This window comes from Tauraco erythrolophus, chromosome 6 (genome assembly GCF_009769465.1).
Source record: "Tauraco erythrolophus isolate bTauEry1 chromosome 6, bTauEry1.pri, whole genome shotgun sequence".
Taxonomy (NCBI): domain Eukaryota; kingdom Metazoa; phylum Chordata; class Aves; order Musophagiformes; family Musophagidae; genus Tauraco; species Tauraco erythrolophus.
The window spans coordinates 46,581,970-46,596,329 of NC_141470.1; the positions used below are offsets into that span (position 1 = coordinate 46,581,970).

Here is a 14,360-nt window from a genome sequence, read left to right on the forward strand (position 1 = left end):
CACCAAGGCTCTGGGTCCCTCTGGCTTCGCAACCGGCTCCGGGGCTCTCTCCTCCTGCTCCAGACCCCACCCGCCATCTCAGAGGGAGCCTGTCCCCTGCTACCATGCCCCTCCTTGGTGCGCGTCTCTCCCCAGTGCTACCTGAGCACCTTCCCCTGGTGCCCTGTCCTGCCGTGTGCCAGGCAGACCCACCACCTTCCCCCCAGGCTGCCGTGGGACAAGCCCACGGCAGTGTTTGTGTGGAATGGCGACTCTCCATCCAGGGTGCTTTGCACCTTCCACCCATCTCTCTCCACCCAGCGCTGGGGTCTGCTGGGGAAGGGTCGCAGCTTTGGGGCGGTTGAGTTTTGTCTTCGTTTGGCAGGGAGAGGCAGGCTCAGTCTGCGGGTGTCGCTCCCTGGTCCCATCCGGCACCTCGAGGTGAGCCCAGCTCATGCCACTGGCTCCGGCAGGGCCAGCCACTGCAGCCGGCTCTGGCTCTGCTCCGAACGCCAAAGCCCGGGGAGCCTCCCACACCCCTGCAGAGGGGTACAACAGCGAACTTTTTTACCGACTACATTATTCCAGGCGAGAAAACAACATCCGCCCAGTGCATTTATTTAATTCTGTTTGTCCAGCTTGCTCTCTGAGTGTTAAAGGGAACGACAGCCATGCAGATCCACCCTGATACACCCCATAATGTGTGTACATGTCTCCCAGTCAGCCCCATACAAGCACATGCAGACCCATGCAGCCAAACCTGCTCCATGGTACCATCGCTGTCCCATCCCAGTAAGGCGCTGTTCCCCCTCGAAAGCTGTAGGACAGTGACTTCCAGGTGACCCTTTCTGTCCTGCTTTCAGCTGTGAGCACCCTTTCCCTAGAGCTACTGTTTTCCGTCAAAGGTTAAGCCTCCCCATCCATCCCGTTTGTCTTCATCCCCCAGTTGTTTGATGTGTTAGATGATAGCCCATGGTGTGTAAATAATGTATATACAGTGAGAAAAGAATTCAGTTTTGAGGTGTTTAAGATATGGAGCTGTAACAACTTCTAGTCATCCAGCATCTGTGATTTATGTGCCATTTTCTGTAAAGATATGAACAAGAATAAAACTAAACTGGAACACTGTGTATGAGTCCAGTCACCCACGTTGAGGGAGGGTGAATTCAGCCAAAGCTGAGAGGGAGTTGGATGTCAGGCCATAGCCAGAGAGAGGTGGCAGCTCCAAAGCAGCACAGAGAGAGGTCTTCAGCTTCCTTCTCATCCAGCCATGGAGAAGATGGGGTTTGAGTGCTGCTCTCCCTTTGTGGTGAAAGACAAAGCTGAAGGAAGAGCATTTTTACCTGGAGCAGAAGTTAAGTGTCACGACATGAAACTAGTCAGAAGACAAGTCACTTCAGCATCCAGAACAGCCTGGTGCTTTGGGTCATCCCCTATCACAGGTGCCCGGCGTTAGAGAGCGGGGCAGACCTTGGGGCAGGCTCAGGCTCTCTGCCAGGAGCAGCCTGCAGGAGTGGAGGGAGCTTGTTGAGAGGGAAGAGCACTGATGGGGATTTTCAGCAAGGTGAGCTTCGATTTGAGAGCAGCGGGAGCCCACATTGAGTTACCAAAGGAGGAGCTGAGATTTGCCTGCCCTGCTAAGGGCATCTGGGGATACTTTTATGGGAAAACTTGATGTCCTAGAGGGGAAAAAGGCTGAGGCAAAGCAGATGTGCATAGGAAATGAGACTTTGCTTGCGGAATGATGAGGCTGCTTGGGCTTAACTTTGTGGAGGAGCTGTAAACCCACAGGACTGTGTTTCCCTAGGGGGACAGAGCCCTTGTAGGTCCTCACCTGTCTCTGCGGGCAGCTCTGATACAAACCCAAGCATGTGGTCTGGGATGAGTGCACCCGCCGTCAAACAGTACCTGTCTCCCATACTAGTGTCCAGCCTGTTCAAACATACCAGCCCTGCAGACCACGAACAATGTCACACTATGAAGAGCAAAGAGATCTATTAACCCTCTCATGTCTGCTGTTGATCCCACTGGTGTGCCCAGCTGAGGACAGCCCTGCTTGCAGGTGGAGCCTTTTTCTGCTCTCGTCTTGTGTCTTATGGAAAGAGAGGGGAACTTGGTCAATAAATAAAGGAAATCCGCAAGCTTTGCCTTAAGAAACACTACCTATGTTGGGCCTGAAGGAAAGGAAGGCAGAAAAAAAACCTGTTTGGAGGCAGGGAGGCAGCTGAGCTCTGCTACAGTGGGTGGTGTGAGGTCTCAGCGTGGGGAGATGGGAGGCAGTGTTTTATGCCAAGCCACCACCCCCTTGCTCCGCCATGCCCTCATTGAGTGTTCCCAGTCTGCCCTGTCATATAGACCAGTCTGAAGTGCTTGGGAGGAGGCAGAGAGCCTAGCCCAGCTTGCTGGAGGGGACAGCTCTGACAGCTGCCCGGCAGTGAGATGGGATGGGATGGAGTATTATCCTCTTCTTGCAGCTGACAGCCGCAGGAGAAAAACCTTCCCCAGCCCACCAGAGACTGCACAGTCTAGCACTCTGCAGGGAATGAGCCTTAATTCTGGGAAGGGGATGGTCCCGTTACTCCCAAGATGAGCACGCTAACTTTCACAGGCGGGCTGCCCTGACTGCCCTCACAGCTGGCGGAGGACTGAGGGGCTGCAGCAGGGTGGCTGTGGGGGTGGGGACGAGTGGAAGGAGGGAGGTGAGCGAGGACAAAGCAGAGGGGTTCCGGGATGCAGCCCCAGGGGAGTGGTACAGGCTGTTGGAGCCTGACCCAGGCACCTTGGCCCCTGTGGGAAGCTCAGGCACCCGCTGAACCTGGCTCCTGTTCAAGGGCGGCTGTCAGGACTCAGATTAGCCTGGAGTCTATTTTCAGTCAAATATTTCTACAGCCCGCCCCTTTTCCCTCCCTTAAAGGGATTGAATTTCTTTTTCCACCTCATAGTGCTCTGGGAGAGGAGGAGAGGAGCAAGGCAGAGGAGAAGAGGTACCTGGGCTTCCTCCACGGGGGAGCTTTGTGTCTGGTCAGCTGAGGGACACGTCACCCCAGCTTCCACAGGGCTGTGTCTCGCCTGGGCCAAGTGTACTGAGTGGCCACCTACCTCTTGGGTGAGAGGCAGGTGCCCTGCAATGATGGCCAGGCTGCTGGTCAGGGCTTGCTGCCCCAAAGCTCTTCCTCAGGCACCAAGATGCTCCTCTGGCTCGGTGGCTGCCCGAGCCTGGAGCCACGGGCCCCTCACTGCCTGGAGCCAAGGGCCCCTCACTGCCTACATGCCCGAAGCCATCACTTTCCCTGGACCCAAGGACCACCAGGGCTTGTACAAGGTGTCGGTGGAGCAGCGGGACGCCTTCTGGGGAGCGCTGGGGAGGAGCCGGCTCACCTGGATCACCCCCTTTCACTCTGTCCAGGACTGTGACTTGCGCCAGGGCAAGGTCTCCTGGTTCCTGGGCGGGCAGCTGAACGTGGCAGGTAAGGAGATGGACATGGGAGCCCACCAGGCACCTGCAGGCTCCCGTCTCTGAAGGGCTTTGGGCCCAGGAGCAGGTCAGAGGAGTACAGAGATAAAGGGTTGGAGGGAAGGGTTTCCCTGAAAGGTCCGGTTGTTCCTGCAGTGACTGTAGTGTAGGGATGTGGCTGGTCCTAAGGGAACAAGCAGGTCTCTCTGGAGGGGCTGTAGCTGGATGAGGATCTGCTGAGAGCCAGGTGGCTCTCCCTCAGCCTCCATGGATCCCACAGCAGCATGACGCCTCCATTCTGCAGGATCATAGGCAACAGCACCAAACCCCATACTTTCAGCAGGCAGTATTGTACTGGCTTATCCCTGCCCGGTGAAGGCAGTATGTATCCACAGAAAGGAAAGTACAGGAGCCATGAGCGGTACTGGATGTCCCCATAGCCATGGGAGGCTCTTATTCTGTGGGCTGGGGCTCCTACCTTACAGGGACTATCAGGGGAAGACATAGGGGCTGGTGACAGTGTCCTGCCCACAGCACTGTTGGTTCCAGTGTTCAAAAGAGGAGGCAGATCTCTCAGAAATCAGGTCTTACACAGTCCATTTGGGCAGGAGAGCAGGAGTTATTTGCCTTTGGGATTTGAGATCTTACTGTTCCTCTTTTTGTGTGTGTTTCTTTTTCTCCTGGAAAAGTACAAATGGTCAGGAGAAAAAGGCATTTTGGTATGCAAACTGGGGCTGCTGCATCATCCCGTGACCTCAGTAGCAGGTTTAAGGAAAACACAGAGTGGAACAAGGCTTCTGAGGAAATTGCAGCTGCCAGCAATGCAGGAAACTGTTTTCAGCAGAACTACAGCTAAAGCCTCAGCCTACCATGTCCCTGGAAAGCCAGGGGCTGCACGCTCCTGGCCCTGGCTCTCTTCCATCTTGGACAAATGCACCCTGCAGCCTTCCTGAGCAGAGCTTTGCTGCGTCCTACATTGGTTATTTAGGAGCAGCGCCAGTAAAAAACTGCCCTAGTCCACCCCAGAGGCAGCTGGAAGGCTGTGTGGAATGATGGCCGAGTTAATGTTTGCCAGGCCTTCTGAGGGCACTGGGGATGTGACCTCCAAAGGGACGTCAGGTAGTTTCTGCTCTGGACTGCGTTACGTTGCAATTAAGGGGGAAGTTGATAGTGGGAACTGGTAGGTATTGGAGTGGTGAAGAGTGTAAGGGGCTTGGGATGGTGTTTGTGATCTGTCAATCGGTACCCACAAAGGTTGTTTCAGTGGATGCACAAGGCTAATGCTGAGAAGACTCACACACAGCCCTGACTCTGAGCTGAAAATGGGACTGACAGTGCTGGTTTTATGAGAGTCAAGAGGTACTGAGGGTTTCTCTGGCAATGAGACTGGGTTGTCTTTTCCAGTGAATTGTCTGGACCGACATGTCCATGTAGCCCCAGACAAAGTGGCCTTAATCTGGGAGAAGGATGAACCAGGAGAGCAGGAGCAGGTCACGTACAGGTCAGTATTTACGTCTGAGCATATGAGAGACATATTGCAGCGTGCATGAACACTGCACAGGGCTCATTGGCTGATGTGAATCATGTGAGGGGATGCAGCATTCCTTCACATAGATAGATCAATAATATGGTGGCTGTTGGCTTGCCTGTGCTGATATGAGACTTAGCCTACTTCTTGATTAACCCTCTGAGCCCTGAGGGATCCCTACCCAGCTGGGGAGGCAGATGTAAGCCTCTCATGGCAGCACTGCGATGCCTGTAGGTAAGACCACGTGGGAAAGTCACACGTGTGCCTTCCCAGCATGGTTTCTGGTGTCTGAACTTGCAGGTAAATGGTCTGCAAGAGAGGCCAGATTGACAGCCACATGACTGTTGAGAAGTCCCATGCTCATCTGCACGTCGGCAATGCTGCTGGGTTTGGCTCTCTGGGGGGACCGCCTGTCCAGCCCTGCTAGGCTGGGCCCCCGGCTAGACTGGTCTGAGACCCCAGATCTACCAGCTCCATTTGCCTGCTCTCTTGAGTCTCTGCTGCAGAATCCACTTAAATCCTTTTGCACGCAGAACAAATCCTTCTGTCCTCTCAGGCTCCAAACCTCACATGACAAACATGACCATTCACCCCTGCCAACCTCCCTGCATGGAGAGCTCTTCCATGAAATAAGTCACTGTCAGCCAAGCCATGGTTTCTGGGAGGGACAATTCGCGGGAGAGACATTGTTTTGCTTACTGCTTTCCTATAGCTGTTTTTCTCACTGGTGGGCAGAAGGTCTGGAGGACTCAATCTTCCCAGCTTTTGCAAAGCATGGGGCTCTGTTTTCATGGAGGGAAGATATCTAACTCCTCACCTGTAGCCCCCAGCCTTGCAGGGTTGCTCCAGTTGTATGGGCTGATAAGAAGCGTGCAGGCTGTCATTGGGAAAGTCAGCTGAGGTGTTGTGGGCTTGCTGAGCCAGAGGAATTGCCAGTGGCCATTGCTGGCCCTATGGCTAGTTCCTCATGCTGGCCTGTGAGAATGTCATGCTCGGAACAGAGGTCATTCTGATTTCTTTCTTTTCCATAAATAACAGCCCATGTTAGTCACTGTCTTCTCCTTTCCACCCTACTGACATTATACAGTTCTCCCATGGATGCCCAGTGGGGGGGGTTAGGGTGCGTAGGGATGTAGGCTGTGTACCTGTGGCTCTGAGGTCCCCCATCTTTATGCACACAGGCAAGACCTGCCAGAAAGTCTCTAACTGTGCCATTGCTTCTTTGGGCAGGCAACTGCTGGAGCTGACGTGCCGCCTGGGAAACACCTTGAAACGACAAGGGGTGAAACGGGATGACAGGGTGACAATCTATATGCCCCCGTGCCCGCTGGCGGTGGCAAGCATGCTGGCCTGTGCCCGCATCGGGGCTGTACACACCGTGGTGTTCGCTGGGTTCAGTGCAGAGTCCCTAGCAGACCGAATCCGGGACGGTAAGAGCCAGTGGGTAACAGGGACACGTGTTTCCCTTGGGGTACAGTGCTGAGCTTGTTGGTTCAGTAGCTGAGGGGCTCAGGGTTGTGCTGATGGTAAAGGTAAAGGTTGTGCTGATTCTAAGTAACACTCCCTGGGCTCACCGAGGACCTCTTGCCATGACGTATGGCCATAGAGCAACAATTAGCACCCCAGGAAATGGTATGGGCTCACTAAATATCTTCCAGCCCCTGGGATGGATGGTTCTCTCCTTCATCTGAGAGACTGAAGGGCTGGGATATGGCATCTCCTCTGAGGGGATGCAGCACAGGCAGGAATGAATGGCAAACAAAGATGCAAAGCTGCTGGTTTTGCTAAATGAAGGACATGAGTAACAGGGGCTGGGAGACAGAGGAAGAGGTGCAGGGTCATGGCAGAGCCAGACTGCTGTGTGACTGATGGAGAGGGGCAGAGCTGCTTATGTGGCTCTTCTGCCTTCTGCAGCCCAGTCGGAGACGGTGATCACAGTGAACCAAGGGCTGAGAGGCGGCAAGGTTATTGAGCTAAAGAAAACAGTGGACCAGGCTGTGAAGCAGTGCCCAGGAGTGAAACGGGTTCTGGTTTCCATGAGGACTGACAGCAGGGTTTCCATGACAGCCCTGGACGTGCCGCTGGAGGAGGTGAGAGGCTGCCCAGTGCCACTGCTGCTTCCTCTGGGCAATGTGCCCGCTCTGGGAGCAGGGAAAGGGGGTGGAGAGAGGGTCCTGCCTTGCTTGACAGTTTTTCTGGCATTGACACGATATGAGGACATTGTCCTGCAGCAGCAGCAGCAGCTCGAGCCGCACATAAGTACAGGAGAGTCCCAGGAGCCATCAGGAGGGGTAACTGGTGGCTCTTCCCGCAGCACCAGCCCTGTACTGTCAGGGGCAGGCAGTGCAAACTAGGGCTCGTAGCACGGTGGACCAGGGGCTAGAAACTAGCCCAGACACAGGCCGACACGTTGTGAGCCCAGCCTTGGACTGCCACTGCACTGTTACACTCCACTCCGTGGGCAGACCTGACATCCTCTGGCAGTGCTGCTGGCAGCTCACGCCCAGGCAAGCAGGCGGCGAGGTTGCTTGCATGCCCGTTATTTGTGGCATGGAGGATGGCCAGGCTGCCAGCACAGACCACTGCTTCTGAAGAGGTGAGCACCAGCCACGCGTTTGTTAGCTCCCTGGAGCTGCACAGAGGTTTCCTCGACTCTGCTCATCCCATCTGCAAGCAATTAGTGCTGGAAAGGCTTCCTGGAAGGCTTCCGTGCTGGTCAGAGCAACGGCAGCATAAAAACAGCTGCCTCTTACTCAGCAGGTCTGCTCTGGCTGAGGAGAGAGTTTGCCAGCTCAGCAAGGCGAAGGAGAGTTCAGGCTGGTGAGGAGGAGGGAAGGACAGTCCAGGGCCAGGAGAGTGGCACAGGTGCTCAGAGGGAGGCTCGGTGGCGAGATGGGCAAGTGGGTGTAGGGACAACAGAGGGAAGCCTGTGAGACCCCAGTAAACAACCACTGTGTTGTCTCCTGCAGGAGATGATGAAGGAGGATGTGCACTGTGAGCCTGTTGCCATGGACAGTGAAGACATGTTGTTCCTCCTCTATACATCAGGCAGCACCGGCAAACCCAAGGGTCTGGTTCATTCCCAAGCTGGTTACTTGCTGTTTGCTGCTCTCACACACAAGGTAACGGAGCCCAGCCACAGAGCACTCACAAGCTAGCGGTTCACAGGCAGTGCAGGGAACAGATGTGCTGCCTTGCTGCTCATCTCTACCCAGAGCAAAGTCTCTGGGAAGCCCTCCTAAGGCATCAGCCCAGTAGAGCACAACTGCCCACAAGTAATGGGGAAGAGCAGTGCATGCTCCGGAGCAGGGCCTCCCAAACGCATACTCCTCTGAGCTATCTTCTTGGCTTTCTTCTTTCTTTCACTGCCGTATCCTGGACTGAATCATTGTGTGGGATGCTCAGCCTTGCAAGGGTAGTTTTATATTGTTAAGTGAGGAGAAAGAAGCCAATTTGCTCCTAAAATCTCTGGCTCCCTTTTCCGAAGTGTAACTACTCCAACTCAGGTGGGAGATGGAAGGTAGCGCTCGTGGGAGATGGAAGGTAGTGCTCCTGGGAGGGGCACATTTGAGGATATCTGTAAAAGCTGGTGAGTGCCCTCAAGACAAAGAGTCTATACCTGAAGAGTATGGGTCATCTTTGGGAAGAGGAAGGCCTTTAATCTCTAGCATGCCCAAAGGACACTCTAACAGAGCTGGCTAAAAGGGCACTGAGCACAGCACAGAGCTGCACTCGGCTGAAGGAATGGTTGCGAGGGACATCTTAAGATATAATATGGAGTCGTCTGGAAGAGGGACTTCCTCTCCGAACAGTCCCTTAGCTTTGGGTCTGGCTCTCCCTGTGCGTGACCAAAGTTCCAGTAGTGCCTCAGACCACGCAGCCTCTAAGACAGCAAGCTCAGGGCTGGCTGGGTCTTATCTGTCAGCTGTGAGTGCTGGAGGCCAGACCTTCTGGAGTGTGTGCAGGGGGTGTGTGGAAGCCCTTGGTTTTCCAGCAAGCTAAGCTGCCTGTACAGTTGTGCCCAGCATGATACGTGACCCTCTCGAGATCATCAGAGCTGGTTTGTGAGAGCCAGTGCTGCCATCCCAGAATGGCAACGCAGGGAGCAAGCAGCACATGGCCATGTTAGCGCTCAGGAGCACTGGAAACCACGACACAGGGCTGGCACGCTCACATCTCTCGGTTGGGTGGGGCAGACCGCTGCTACCGTCATTCATCGCTCCGTTAGAAAGCCACAGAGCAAGCAGGGGAATTTTCCATTATGAGAAAAGGAATTGAGGCACCGGAGTCCCCAGCTGGAAGTCTGCAGACGGGGCTGCGGGAAGAGATAGGAAGGTCTGAACCAGCAGATGCCAAAGCAGAAGGTGAGAAATGATGGGGTAGTGGGAGACAGGCCTCTGGGGAGTTTTCCTGGCACCTCAGCGTCAGGAAAGGAAGGAGAGGACTTGTTGCTGCCAGTCTGATGGCACTCCATTCTGCCCTGTGCAGGGCAGGCATTGCTCCCTCATACTCCAGCCTTGCAGCCAAGGGTTTCCTGAGGAATAAACAGGGCAGCGGGAAGAGAAGCTTGTTCTGCTTTCTGCCTGCCTGCGCTTACCTAGCTGAGGCAGAGAGGTGCCAACTCCTGCGGGCAAGCTGGGGTGGCTTTGGGCCGAGGCATCTCACAGTCCTTCTGCTTGCTGCCTCAGTGCTCCTACGCTGGGCTCCTTGCTGAGCTCAGGGATTTCCTGAGTGTTTACTGTGCATTTGGAGCCCAGCAGTGCCTGGGGGTGGCTCATGGAGCCCTCCACCACATTGCCCTTGCCTACAACTCCTCTCCTTCCATGTGGTCATGTAGGTGTAGAAGGACCATCCTCATCCTTTCGATGTTACAGGATACTTGGATCAGCCTTGTCTAGACACCAGCAGAAGGAAGGAAAGGCTGTAGCTCTCTCCTTTGGAAAAGAGCAAACTTGGCTGTGGGTTGGTTTTTTTTTGAAGTCTGTCTCTCCTCCTGCACCTTCATAAGGCACCTGACATTTTAAACACTATTAAATAATGTTTAAAAAAAATTCTCTGCAGGAAGAAGGCGTCCCTGCAGGGACGGTGGGAAGACAGAAGGATGCAATAACATCGAGGCTGAAGGAGTACACTGCTCCCAGTCGTCCCCCTGGCTGGGAGGGCAGGGCCAGGCTGTACCCCTCACTGCCTCTCCTCTCTTGCACAGTACGTGTTTGACTACCAGGACAGGGACGTCTTTGGCTGCATGGCGGATATCGGCTGGATCACGGGGCACACCTATGCGGTCTATGGCCCCCTCTGCAATGGTGGCACCACGGTGCTTTTTGAGAGCACTCCTGTCCATCCCAACCCTGGTGAGTGAGAAGGTGTCTCAGGGGAGCTGGGAGATGCCACAGCCACCCTGCAAGACCCACAGCAGGCAGGGAGCTGGCAGCTTGATGCCAGGACACAGGCAGCCATGGTTCTGCTGCCACAGGAGCAGACTGCGGGCTGTGCCCATGAAGGGCTCTGAGGGGAAGAGTCTTTTCCTCTGGTTAGGAAGCCACTGCTGCTTCTCCAGGGGTGAAGCTGTTTCTCCCTGCCCCTCCCTGCAGCACAGACAGTAGCAGAACTAGGTGATGTGGAGGAAAAGGGGCTGCTGCTGCTCCTAGACTTCTTTAGTCCTTCCCAGCTTGTGATTAGGTTGGCTGAGCGTTCAGGCACTGCTAGAGAGCCCTTGCTCTCACCTCCTCTCCCTCTGTCTTGGTCTCAGGCTGGGAGGACCTGTGTGGGTGGTTACTGGCCTTGTTTCCATTCCAGGCCGCTACTGGGAAACCGTGGAAAGGTTAAAAATTAACCAGTTCTACGGGGCACCCACTGCCATCCGCCTGCTCCTGAGATATGGTGATGAATGGGTGAAGAAGTACAACCGCTCTTCTCTCAAAGTGCTCGGCTCAGGTAACTGCTGGTGGCATGGGCTGGAGCAGCAAATCCTTGGGCACCTGGTTGTGCCTCTTCCCACAAATGCCAAGAGCAGCAGCACATGAGAGCAGGAAGTTGGAAGACTGCACTCTTTGGTGGTGGCTCTCTGAGCAGGCCCTGGGAAGCTGTGTCTTTGACCTGATCTTTTGGCATTGTCCCCTTGTCTTTCCCTTTGCAGTGGGGGAACCCATCAACAGGGAGGCGTGGGAGTGGTACTTCCGTGTGGTCGGTGAGACACGGTGCCCAGTAGTGGACACATGGTGGCAAACCGGTGAGATGCGTATGACCGCTTCTTCCAGCTTCTGCTCTCCCAGGCTTTAGGAGCAACCTGCTGCTTTGCTGGCCAAGTGGGAACAGTTGTTACTGACACTTTTGTATGAGCAATGGTCATAAGGAGCTAGGGGCACCAAAACAGGAAAGAGAGAAATGGCCTTTAAAGCTAATGCAGAGAAACACAGGGGAGTTGATGGTATGGAGATCTCTGCTGAACTAAATAAGCAGGATCATCCTTCTGCAAAGAGCCTTCCCCAGCTCTCTGGCAAACCCGGCCCCAGCCTGCGGTCCAGCAGGGTGCAGTGAGGGCCAGGACAAAGGCTGCTGGCCAAGAGATTCTACCTGGCTTTCCTCTTGTCCCTGACTTTGATGAGCATTACAGTTTCTTTTGCTTCAGAAACAGGAGGCATCTGTATCTCACCCCGTCCTTCTAATCCTGGAGCTGAAATCCTTCCAGGCATGGCTATGAGACCCTTTTTTGGGATCAGCCCCTCCCTCCTGGACAACAAGGTACATTTATAACCTGCAGCCCAGGTACTGGCTAAGCCCACATTCCCCCAGGTGCTTGCAGGGTGTACTTGCTGACGAGAGCGGAGATCTGTAAGCATGTCTTTCCTGCTCACCTCTGCTAGACTGCAACCATCTTTACCAGAAAGGGACTAACAGTGAAGTTGTTCTTCCAACTAGTGCAGAAGTTGAGACATTTTCTAGCTCACTCTGTCCTGAAAAGACGGGTTGTGCTTAGGCTCCCTGGCATATGTCCCTCCAAGCTGAGGTAGCTGGGCAGGGACAGCCGGCCTCCCTGGAGGGGCCCTGCGTCCCACCATGGTAGGCATCTGCTGGGAGAGTCTGAGTCTGTCCCCTTGCAATCAGGGGCATGGGACTCTCCTCATTGCATTCCCTGACGTTTCCATCACTGGGCTGTTAAATAGACAAAGACTAAACATCCCAAGTACCCTCAGCCATGGTTACTAAAAGGTCACTATTTCACAGGGAAACGTCCTTCAGGAAAACAACATCTCTGGAGCCCTTTGCATCTCACAAGCCTGGCCGGGTATGGCACGAACCATTTACAATGACCACAAGAGATTTCTGGAAACCTATCTGACTCCTTATCCAGGTAAGGAAAATGCGTAGCAGGCCACTGCCGAGGTGCTTGGTTGGGTACAGTTGGGTCTGCCTGCTGGCTTTCTGCACGGAGGCAGGACTCAGGAGAGCTGGCACTATTGCTTCATTCTACAGACTCTCCACAGTGTTGAGGCCCTTCATCTCCCCCTGCCTGAGACCTCATCAATGCCACGGCAATGGGTCTCTCACCCACATTCCCCATGGGATCACATGTAGTTTTAGGGCAGCAGATTCTCCCTTCTGCCCCAACTCCCTTGAGCTCAGAGGCCTCTTGACACATCTCTTGCAAACCCTGTTGGTTCTTGTCACTCATCCAGAGGGACTGAGCAAGCCCAAGAGAGTGTCTCAATGTGAAGCAAAGGGGTGAAGCAGCAGGACCACAGGCAGCTGCACTAGGGCAAAGTGCTCCCAGCTTGTGGCTACGAGGTATGACAGGCATTAGCCAGCACACTGCAGAACGAGGGAAGCAGCCCAGTGATGGTGCAGGTACCAACAGAGGCAGAAGACTAACAGGGAAGGTAGGCACCTTCACCCTGAGCAGCTGAGAGGAAGAAGCAGAGTACATGAGCCCTGGTGCCAACAGAGAGGAGCAGGGGGCAAGGTGAGAATGTGGCTGGCGAGCAGCTCACATGCTCACGGCAACAAGTGACCACGGCACGGGTCTGGCCACTGCAGGGTTCTTCTTCACCGGGGATGGCGCATATCGTACCAGTGAGGGCTACTACCAGCTGACAGGACGGCTGGACGACATCATTAACATCAGCGGGCACCGGCTGGGCACTGCAGAGGTGGAAGATGTTGTGGTAAGAGGTGTGGGGGGGAGGTAAAGCCATCCGTGGGCCAGTAAAGATCGTGGGACCTGCTGGAGCAACCTGGAGGCACAGAACTGAGTCTAGAAAGTGCAAGCCTAAAGCAGCTAGGGGCACGGGGGAAGACTTGTGTTTGCAGACAGACCTGCTGAGGCAAGAAGGAAAAAGCGCTGTGGGCCATCGGAGACCCTTCCTTATCTCTCTGCATTACCATGGGCTGCAGCAGCCAGGCCAGGCCAGGGCAGCTCCCAGGTGGCAACCAGCCTGCCGAAAGCACGGAGCCAAACCCCAGCCCTCTTCTCTTCCAGAATCACCACATGGCAGTGGCAGAATCTGCTGTCATCGGCTACCCACATGAGATCAAGGGAGAAGGTGAGACGCTTGCTTTCCTGCCTTTAAACGTCTCTCCCAGGGCTATTGCATTGTGGTGGGAAGTGGCACTGTCACACCAATCCCTGGTAGCAATGCTGTGCCAATGTCGTACAGCATGTTAGTGGGGACCTCAGCACAGACATCACAACCTACACGAGACCAGCAGCAGCAGCAGCAGCAGCAGCAGCAGCAGCATGGCCAAAAGCACTTACAGCTCAGTCTGTAGAGCAACCCCTGAGGCTACCAGCAGAGAGAGACTTCTCCTGGCTCTAGGTCCAGGCAGGCTCTCACGGTCCTCAGTAACCTGGTGGTCCTTCTGCCAGGAGCCTATGTGTTTGTTGTGCTGAAGAAGGACAGTGGCTACACACAGGAGACTCTCGCTGCTGAGCTACGGGACATGATCTCAAAGAAGATTGCCAAGTATGCAGCTCCAGAGTACATTCAGGTAACACATGCTGGCTGGTCCAACACCTGCTCTCTGGCAGCCTGGCCAACCCTTTTCCCTCAGCCTTAGCTCTGCGCCTCCCTGTCACAGGTCACACACCGACTGCCCAAGACACGCTCAGGGAAGATTATGCGTCGGGTGCTACGGAAAATTGTGGAGGACAAGGCCAGTGAGCTCGGGGACGTAACCACCCTAGATGACCATGAAGCTGTGCAGCAGATCATAGAGGGACACAAGCGCTTGGTGGAGGGGCAGAAGAGCTGCTAGCTGGGCTCTGCCAGCAGCCACCTCCTGCTCCTCCACTGCAGAATGGGGGCCACGTCTAGAAATGTCCCTGGTGGCCAGTAAGTGCTCAGAGACTGTACCTCCACTGCAGTCTGAGAATGACCTCTCCACAACACAGAGACCCTC

The 14,360-nt window shown here is 54.8% G+C and overlaps 1 protein-coding gene across 1 annotated transcript; it reads left to right on the forward strand.

The window, feature by feature from the left end:
* The first annotated feature begins 3,106 nt into the window (after positions 1-3,106).
* Positions 3,107-14,216, forward strand: LOC104383968 (acyl-CoA synthetase short chain family member 1). The gene is made up of 14 exons (XM_086613161.1): positions 3,107-3,446; positions 4,838-4,934; positions 6,192-6,391; positions 6,876-7,051; positions 7,931-8,083; positions 10,168-10,315; positions 10,761-10,898; positions 11,101-11,193; positions 11,593-11,705; positions 12,189-12,315; positions 12,999-13,126; positions 13,441-13,504; positions 13,828-13,949; positions 14,040-14,216. Exons 1-14 carry the CDS (start codon positions 3,107-3,109, stop codon positions 14,214-14,216), a joined length of 2,076 nt encoding a protein of 691 aa, XP_086469287.1.
* The last annotated feature ends 144 nt before the right edge of the window (positions 14,217-14,360 follow it).